The sequence below is a fragment of the Leptinotarsa decemlineata genome, unplaced genomic scaffold (assembly GCF_025532065.1).
Source record: "Leptinotarsa decemlineata unplaced genomic scaffold, Ldec_3_MD MMD2_tig00000576_RagTag_RagTag, whole genome shotgun sequence".
Taxonomy (NCBI): domain Eukaryota; kingdom Metazoa; phylum Arthropoda; class Insecta; order Coleoptera; family Chrysomelidae; genus Leptinotarsa; species Leptinotarsa decemlineata.
Genome location: NW_027412551.1, coordinates 3,181,535 through 3,191,876, shown reverse-complemented (window position 1 = coordinate 3,191,876; position 10,342 = coordinate 3,181,535). Strand labels below are relative to the sequence as shown.

The 10,342-nt window shown below is 35.0% G+C and overlaps 1 protein-coding gene across 2 annotated transcripts in view; it reads left to right on the top strand.

Moving 5' to 3' along the window:
- Positions 1–642: 642 nt before the first annotated feature.
- The window catches only part of LOC111515186 (uncharacterized MFS-type transporter C09D4.1), a 37,264-nt gene continuing 27,564 nt past the window's right edge, over positions 643–10,342 (top strand). The window contains exons 1-2 of one of the 2 annotated variants that reach the window (XM_074174277.1): positions 644–2,123; positions 9,474–9,659. In XM_074174277.1, the coding sequence (XP_074030378.1) occupies positions 1,869–2,123; positions 9,474–9,659 (441 nt within the window). In that variant the 5' untranslated portion in view covers positions 644–1,868. Of the gene's footprint in view, positions 2,124–9,473; positions 9,660–10,342 lie in introns of both variants that reach the window. The other variant, XM_074174278.1, reaches the window with a different exon arrangement.

Below are 10,342 nucleotides of genomic sequence, written 5' to 3'. Positions count from 1 at the left end.
TAAAACTGACCGTTTTGCCAAAAAACGCGATAAATACGTTTTTGTGACATTTGACCCCGAGTAAATTTTTTTCCAGGTATCGGATACATTCGGGAGGGCGCCCCAGCATTATCAACCAATGACCACTCCCCACACCGTGGAGTAAGTGATCATTGGGTCAGAGAATCATGTGCCCTGAGCAAGCGCAGTGAGCCAAGAATGACAGCCTTCTGCATCTGTGTGGCTAAGGTTTCTGCCTCAGTGCGGCAAGCCGGTATGATTTTAAGATTCGAGAGTAGAGAGGGCATCATTCCACCAAGGACTCCAATAATCAGAACAACCACCTTGACAGAGTGGTCTGAATAGAGTCTGCGGTGTTCGAAGAGGAAATTTCGATATTTCATCCGTTGTTCCTCTTCTTTTCGGACGATATTCATCTCGCCAGGAGCTGAAAACTCCATGATAAATATCGTCTTGCTCTGGTGGTCGAGAAGGACTACATCAGGCTTATTAGCGTGTATGAGCCTGAGGGTGGGGAACGAAAAGTTTCAATGAATTCGGCACTTTTCGTTCCCCAGAACGGATTCAATATCCCCCGGAGCGTAGGGCAACACCGGTGTCTCGTTAATACCATGAGTTGTCAACTAAACTGGGTTCATCAGCTGCTTGGGCAGCTACCCTGAAGGGAAATGCTTCAATTCCTGCTCTCTCATGGTCACGGACCATGCAGAGAAGGGGATCCTAACTCGTGACGACTTTACAGGCTATATCCGGTACCATTCCGTCATGTAGACACTCCAAACTCGAAAGTCCACGACCTCTCTGTTGTCAGGGGAAGTACAACCGTGAAACGGACGATTTGGAATGCAAACTCCTATAGAGATGCATCATTTTTCGGGTCTTTACGTCGAGTTGATACAGCTTCTCCCGAATCCACTTCACTACTCCAAACGAGTAGAGAAAGATTGGAACGGCAAGCATATTTGTTACAGCAACTTTGTTCTTCCTCGACAGTTCCGATGACCAGATCTGTCGGAGTTTGTGCTGATACTTGCCGCGGAGAGAGTTCTTACTGCTGTTACCTCCTGTGAGTGGCGTTGTTCCACCCCGAGGTAAGTATACGTCTCTCTGGCATCCAGATGGTAGGATGCTTCCATCTACGAGCTGCACACCTCTACAGTCCCCACATCGTCCTCTTTTGAGATGGACCATTGCACATTTGTCTGTCCCGAATTTCATACCGATAGCATGCGTGTACTCTTCCTCCACCCTCAAGGACTGATGGAGATCCTTCTCTCCAGAGGCATGAAGTTTAAGATCATCCATATAAAACAAATGGGTGACCTTGTGCCTTCAGTTTCCGGGGGTGTCACAGTTATACCCTCGAGTATTTAATCACTTACTTCATCATCATTGTCATCATCATTATCCTAAGATCAAGATCTTCAGATGCTGTGGTGCTACAGATTTCTCCGGGTTTTCCTGCAGCTGAAAAAGCAAATGTGCCACTGGAATCAATGAAGTCGCCCCAGAGCGCCAATTAATTTTTATTGTTGTTTTTATTTTTATTGTTGTTTTAATAAAAATTTTATTATTATCCTAATCATTATTATTTTTTTTCCAAGGTTGCGCTGGTCAGCCCCTGTTCCCGAATGACGAATGACGACCCTGCATTTTGAGTTGGTATTGCATTTTTATTACTCCATCCACCAAATTTCGTCATTATATTTCAAATTTCTTCAGCTACCCCCGTATATTCTATAATTGAAGTCGGTATGAATTACAGAACTTAATAATCTATGCAGATTGACGGTTGAAAATTTTCACATTTTATATATATTGAAAATGATTTCTTCGAATGTTTTGTCGTGCGAGAATGTCGTCTTAAGATGGAAGCGTATGGTATGATAGATGAGAAAATACAACCAGTTATTGAAGTATGTCGAAAAAGATGGGTAATTTTGATCATTTATATTTTATGTACGTGTTTGAGTACAGCTCAGTGGATTGAATACTCAATTATAACCAACATAGTGATGAAATATTACCATGTCAGTGCTTCAACGGTAGACTGGACATCAACGACTTATGGTGTTATTTGGCCAATTGTAGTATTTCCTGCATCTTATATCATTGATAAAATGGTGAGTGATGGAATATTTTTATCATCTTCTACATTTGTGGTGTACTATTCGGAACCTTTGGTGTAGTAATGTATATTACTGGAGTTTAGTCCGAACACCAAACCGTTATTTTTACCACCTCGACACGTGTTTCAATGACCAAATGATCATCTTTAAGGGGAAGATTGAACTCGGTGATTGAACTCAGTTTAATCTTCCTGTTGAAGATGATCATTAGGTGATTGAAACACGTGTCGAGGTGTTAAAAATACCGGTTTGGTGTTGGGACTAAACTCCAGTAATATTCATCCCCTACATTGCCTATTCATCTAACACTAGTGATGAAATAAACTTGAACAACACTTGAAGTACTCCAAATTACTTAGACAGTGTTTCGATGTTTTTTCATAAAATCAATTATCAAGATGTATGTTTGAAGGATTGTGGGTTTCTGTTGAGACTGCTTTACGAAAGGTCAATGGTAAAGAATACTCAATATATGAATATTTTTTTTCATCAACTTTATTACATCAAATGGCAAAATTCAAAAATTTCGGTGGGGAATTTGTGTGTGTTCTAATTTTTTTCAATGAATCAACCCCTGATTCTGCAAGCAAGGTTGAAATAATCTCAGAATGATGCTTAGTACGGTTGATCAAAGTAGTAATATATTCTAGTGAACTATCTCGAAAAGTACGATATTCACATAATTTTTCAGCCATCCCATCTAAAAATCCACAAGACACTGAAGAAGGTGAAATATTGTTTTTTCGAGGACAAAATACAAGCACTACAGAAAAATTCCTGAGGTGCTCTAAGAGCGGTGCCTGTGCGAAAGTAGCGATTCACGTTGGATTTGAATTGCTGGGGAATACATTCATCCGGAAAAACGTTCTTAGGAAGTGTATTCCGCATAAACTCAGCTACGAAATAGAAGAGTTATTGATCAGTGAAGTTTGAAGTGTATTGGGTTGGACCTCAAAATGATGAGCAGTCACAATCCGTCGCATATTTCTGATATGCACTGTTCTTGGTGGAATCAAATGTGCTGAGTTACTTGAACACCTCCCGTGAAAGTATTTATAGAAGGGAGACAAATATACAACCTTTTTCCGATGTTCTAAACTATCAAGGTTATAAGTGATATTCGTGTCTCCAAACAGACTGAAGGCTGTCTTCTGGATGGAATCAAGCAATTTCAGGGTATGCTTAGCGGCGGAGCTTCATATATGAGAACAATACTCCAAAGAAGGTTTGACCTGAGCTTTATAAAGCATCAAAAGTTGCTAAGCTGGGTACAGTTCTCTGGTTCGGAACAGTGTTACAAGCTTTTGAGAAGCAGCCTTTGCAATTCCAGTGACATGATTGTGCCAAGACATATTGATGTCCATTTTAACCCCCAACAAAGTCATCGAAGTAGAAAGCGGAATTGTCTGTCCTGACATTATTATCCGGTATGACGAAAATCGATGCCAGGGTTTTCTTGGCATTGGTTACTTCACCCAATGGTTACCCATTGAAATATGTAACCTTCTGCTGCCGGTGAAGATGTGTATCCGCAGCCGATGTCCTGGAATTCGAATAGAATGACGAGACAAGTGTGCTGTTGTCAGCAAAGCAATATATTCTTGTTTTTTTCTATTAAAAAAAATATCAAGACACACACAAGCTCTCCACCCCTTATCCTTCCAAAAAACAATACTTAGTGTTTACTTTTTCCAAATCGATCAAATATGAACGATCAAAATGCTAAAAGGGTCAAATCCGACTCTGAGGACCAAATTGTCTGGCGAAGAAGTGATTGGTTGAATTTAATATCGAAGGTGGCACTATTCGTATCAAAAATGATGATTGAATTATGTCACAAATAATTGTTCAGACTGAAAAGCCAAATAGCCACGGTTCATCTTTGTTGTTAACGATTATCTCCATTAAGCTAATTCGGTAAGGCGTATGTATCTGTTATGTTTCCTATTTCAAATGAGGAACCATCAGAGTATAGGTTGCACACATGGACATACAAAAAACGGTTGTGTGAACTTCAATACTAGCTGTGAACGTCTAAGTCGAAATGAAGAAAACTAGTCTTACTTTTGAAGGGACATTTTTATTTGTACTACTGAAAACTGATATTCGCGTGCAAACCTAAAAAGTTCCTTTTTATCCATCTTCTTCAAACTAACAAAAGTTGCTTAATTCAGAATGTACAATATCACGAACTAATAATCCGATAGCTGTGCACTTTGTAAATGTGTCTTTTGAAGTTAGGGATTTAATACTAGTATCCCCATTTGTGTGCTAGCCTACGAATTCTTCAGCCCACTTAATATGTTAAACAATCTTGTTCGACTGATGACCTATTGTTTTTGTAGAAATTCATGTTATACCTCACTTTGAAAATATACGTTTAAAAAAATAATATTCATTTTGAAAATAGAGAAACAGTACTGAATTTCCCTCAGTAACAGAATACAAAATTATAACTTGAGTAACAGAGTATGAATGTAACTATAACTAACTCATTTCACCAAGCAGGATGGTATTTATAGAAAAATAGGTGATGACATATTCTAAAATGAAACAAAGAAAATAAAGAGTCTTTATGTCGTCGTTTTGAGAACAGCGTATTGACGGATGTCGATTCAGCAAGTCAGTATTGACACTGATCCATGTCGGGTATGAATATCATGAATGTCAATAAACAATATATAAAATTCATATTGAATGTAGGAAACCGGTCGCAACAAATATGAAACTTAGTAGAAATCAGAAAGTAGTTATTTTCTTCATCCTATACCATGTATACCATGAAAAAATGGTTCGATAATATTACATATATAATTTACGACATTACTCTAAAAAAATTCTTGAAGGTGAAAAATGAGTTATAACATTTATGTGAGTTCGATCCTAAATTCGACCAGATATCTAGTCGAAGTTGAGATGATTTTACAACGTTACATGGCTGACGACACCCAAGAAAAAGTAGCTTTTACTCAGGATCTAATTAAAAAAATGAAAAGCATTGGAAAACATTTAAAACTAGATAACACGAGACTTCCGTTCACAATAATAAAAAATCAACAGGCTATGTCACACGTTGTCTCTTTCATGCAAATTTCATTTGACCTTGATTTGGAAAGTTTGAAATTCGAAAAAAGATCCTTAGAGAGGAGGATCTTATTTCAAATTTCGGATATCTTTACTATTTTCCGAGATATTTGCAAAAAACCAAACCCCTCTTTTCTTACTGAATTGTTTATAGCTTTTGCAATTTTTTCGAGCCCCTCTTGAAATTTTTCAAAAAGGTGCTAGAGGTCATTCCGAATCGAATGAGCCTTGGATCATAATTTTCGGTGCCCTTGGACAGAAGTTCCAAAAAAGGATCTTGTGACCCAGACTATAAAGGATGTGTTTTGTTATATCTCAAAGAGATTAAGTAGTATCTTCTATTGAAGAACACGTCAATCAGGAATTCACGTGTTTCTCAGAGAATCACGAAACTCATTATTCAGTACATTTATATTATAATTCATCATGATATCATCGATATCACATTAATTACAGAATGAATTTATTATTCAATTGAAGTTACAAACATCTCCAGACTTACGAGGTGACTATGGTATATTCAACTTTCGAGAATTTTGTTTTTTCGGGTGTGTACCCTGTTTATGACCCAAAAACATTATCAAATAATTATAAAGTATGAAATGAATTTCACTTCTCATTTTCCATGAACCGTTGCAAAAACTGAGGAACAAGACTTTGATTAGATATAAAACATCAAACCTGAGTATGGAACGCCGTTTTACTTTTTATTGTCACAAATATTCATTCCTCAATTTATTCAACTAACAATTTATTTGTTTGAATTTAATTGATTCATGCATTTGTTCGACACATCAAAAACGATTGTTCGCAAAATTTGTTCTATTTTAAATGACACTTGATTTAAAATGTCACATGAATAACATTGTTATTTGAATAAAAAAGACTAATGAAATAACTTGAAGCTTTTATTGATTCCAAAGAAAAATATTGTTTCAGAGTATTGGAAAATGGAACGCCAATTTACTATATATTATGCTGAAAAATAATCTATATACATATAGTTCAACTCAGCAATGAACAAACCTTCCTATTCAACAGTCAATGGAATGTATTATTCGAGTAAATTCAACAAACGTTTCGATTCCGTATATAATTTTGACCTTTGAATAAAATTTTAATTATTTATATGACTGTTGAATTATAATAAAACTGTAAATTCACTTTCTGAAAGTAAGTTTGGAAATAAAATTTCAATGAATAGGCATATTTGAATGACTGTCAAAGTTTTCCCATGAAACATTGTTGGTAATAAAAATAGACTTTCGTTTGTCAGAAAATATACCAAATTAACTTTCCATACTAAATATTTTTCTATGACTAATAAAGATTGTTATATTTTAATTTTATTGAAAGTGTTGAATATTTCCAACATTCACTTTAATGCATTCAATTTAAAATTTGGTTACAACTTTTGTGCAAAACATTCTCAAGCAAGCATCATTTTATTTCATCAATCTTTTTAAAAAGCTAATTTGTGACAAAGAAATTTTTTGATGATTCAAAAAGTTTGTTGTATTTAAAAGATGATACATTTAAAACGATTGTTGATAATTTTAATTCGGCGCTGGTATCGAGCGGATTTATCAAGAACTTCAAGTGTCACATATGGCAACATTCTAGTTCATTTATAGTACGACAAAACGCCGTTCAACCGTGGCGCACTGAAATTCAACAAACAAAATAATTCAGCTCATTTCAAAGGAATATTAATAAAAATGAATTGTTTTGACTGTTGCATTTAGGTGATACATGAATTAAATTGTTTGTTGATAATTTTTATTCTTCGTTGCGGTCGAACGGATTATTACCGTACTATGACCAACGTCATACATATATGCAGTTATGTAGTTCCACAAAAATACGCCGTACATCAGCGCCGAATAAAAATTATCAACTATCAATTCAATTTATGTATCACTGAAATTCAACAAACAAAGTAATTAAGCTCATTTCAAAGGAATATTGATGAAAAGTAAAACGGCGTGGCACGCCGTTTTACTTTCTATTGGTATTTTGTAAAAATGAATTGTTTTGATTGTTGATTTTAGGTGATACATGAATTAAATTGATTGTTGATAATTTTTATTCGGCGCTGCGGTCGGACGGAATATTGTGTTACTATCACTAGACTTCATGTTGCCAGATTTAAAAATTCAGCTTCTGCAAAAATCCGCTCGATGCTAGCGCCGAATTAAAATTATCAACAAATAATTTTATTCATGTTTCACAGAAATTGTAGTAAATTATTCAATAGTTACAAAAAAAGTATATATGACAAACATTCACTTTCAAAAATTTCAAACAATGAATCTATATTATAACTGTTCCCAACTTTTCATCAAACAAATTAATTCATGTAATATTTTAAATCAAGTGTCATTTAAAATAGAACACATTTTGCGAAAAATCGTTTTAAATGTGTCGAACAAATGCATGAATCAATTAAATTCAAACAAATAAATTGTTACTTGAATAAATTGAGGAATGAATATTTGTGATAATAAAAAGTAAAACGGCGTTCCATACCTGTGCCTTCAATACGATTAATTGTTATAAATTCTGACTTGTAGCTCTTGCCCAAAAGTGTATATTGGCCAAATGGGGAGAACATTAAAGAGCATAGGTAGTTTTCTTTAGAGAAAGATAAATTTCACAATTGCAAACCACCTTTTGGCAGAAGGACATGAGTTCAATCATGAATACGATGTGTAACATTCAGAAGAGAAGAGTTTGAAACTCTACAATGTTTAGAAATAAAAAGATTCAGAAATTCAGGTAATTTACTGAATGATCAATAATTAGAATTGAATATCTTCCCGTTACTAAATATTTTTTCAAACGTGGAAACTGGGACATGAGCTCAGGTAATTTAATTCATTACAAACTTAGGTGAAAAAAACAGGTACTTGAAATTTAGATACTTCAAATTGTAGTATGAGGTGTATTAAGCATAGAATATGTAGAATTAGTTAGTGAAGACATGCCCAAAGAAGCCATTGTATGGCGAAATACGTGTTGCGTTTTTGTAAAATCGTTTAGTGAAAATCTCACAACAGAGTGTTTTTTGAATACGTTAGTTATAGATTTTCATCAGGTATCGGCCAATTCCATCATTATTCAACTTTATTACTTCCAACGAGCGTTCGTTAGGAATATATGGAGAACGATTCAAAATAAAAACTTGAAATTTTGTGGTAGAAGGTTTTACGAAATGGCTTTCTCAACTAAAATATTTTCAACTTTCGGTCTCTTTCCGTTATACCGGAAGTTGAGGGCAACTTTCTTCTTTCAAATAGAAGACTCTGTATTTTATTACATTTTTGAAATTCTCAGCACATTTTAGGTTCATTTTGTATAACAATGCCTACAGCCAAATTTGTTAGTTTTCGAGATATTAATGAAAAATTTGACAGTTACAGCACCACTCCAAAAAAATCATAACTCATAGACAGTAGTAACAGATGAAAATGTGAAATTTCACAGAATCACACCTTGAGCATCAAGTCATGAACAGGTTCATCAAATTTCAGAAAATAAGTTACAGGGTGGTCGAAATTTCCACCATAACATCGAGAAAACTGATGAAATTCGATGTTTGGTTTTAGGTGAAAATTTCGACCACCCTGTAAATTATTTTCGAATATTTGATGGACCTCTTCATGACTTGATGCATAAGGTGTGATTCTGTGAAATTTCACATTTTCAACTGTTACTGTCTATGAGTTATGATTTTTTCAAACTGTCAAATTTTTCAGAAAAAAATTGATATCTCGAAAACTAACAAATTTAGGTATAGGCATTGTCACACAAAAAGTGGGCCTGAAATGTGCTGAGAAATTGAAAAATGTAATAAAATACAGGGTGTTCTATTCAAAATAAGGAAGTTGCTCTCAACTTCCGGTATAACGGAAAGAGACCCGAGGTTGAAAATATTCTAGTTTTGTAAAACCCTCTACTACAAAATTTCAAGTTTTTATTTTGAATCGTTTTCCATATATTCCTAACGACCGCTCGTCGTGAAAGACCCTGTATATATCTCCATATAACTCCAATGAGACGAAGTTTGTGTCGGTACTTGCAGTGTATTTATTGTGATCACCTCTTTTGAGTGATGTTGTCACACGTCGCCAGTGCAGAATACTTCCGTTTACATCTTCCACAATTCATTCTCATTTCCTTCTCTATCTTTTTCTTTTTCTACTTTGAATTCCATACCAGTAGCATGCAAGTATTCTAATAATTATTTTAATTTTTCAGGGCTTGAGAGTTGCAGTTTTGATTGGTATTTTGACTGCAGTTATTGGCGCGGGTGTCAAATTATTTTCTATTGGCGAAAACTTATTTTATGTTGTTCTCCTGGGTCAGACGATTGCTTCTGTCTCTCAAACATTCTTGTTGAATCTGCCATCAAAACTAAGTGCGGTGTGGTTCAAACCTGAAGAGGTAGGTGCTCGTAATGAATTGGAATGAATGTGAAATATAATTTATAATGGATAAACTCAAAAACTACCTACTTAAAAAAAATATTTCGAACGTAGAACATTTCCTTACTAATGTTATCAGCGAGTAACATGAGTTGTATTATTTTGGAAAATTGGAATTTTTTTACGAAAATAGCAATTATGTACCCTACATATCGAAAATTTTTCTATAATGCGTGTGCGTCAGAGTGATTCACTAGTTTCAAATAAGTTTCAAATATACAGCTAAATTTAGATGATACATTATTCAACAACTGACATCTGGGAATGACTGAAGGGTTGAATATGCGCAGAACGTTTTCTTCTCGAAATAAAATAAAATAATTCTTTTTTTAATAATATCCTTTGCTCTTTAATATGGCAAGATGGTAGCCTGATGGGTTGACGTGTGTGTTTTACTCCATTCACTCAATCGGTTGCTGTGTGAACCGGTGGTTCCAACCGCAAGGCCGGACGATCGATTTTCACTTCCCATCGTCCAACCCGTGTTTAGAATCACACGTTGAAACGTAAGACCTCGTTGGTCCTTAGCTCGCACAAGGTTAACGGAAAAACATATTTTAACAGATTTTTATCCGATTAGAAATTCCCAAATTGTTATGTCGTTGAGGCTTTACCTTCATTCAAACCACTATTGTACTCCTC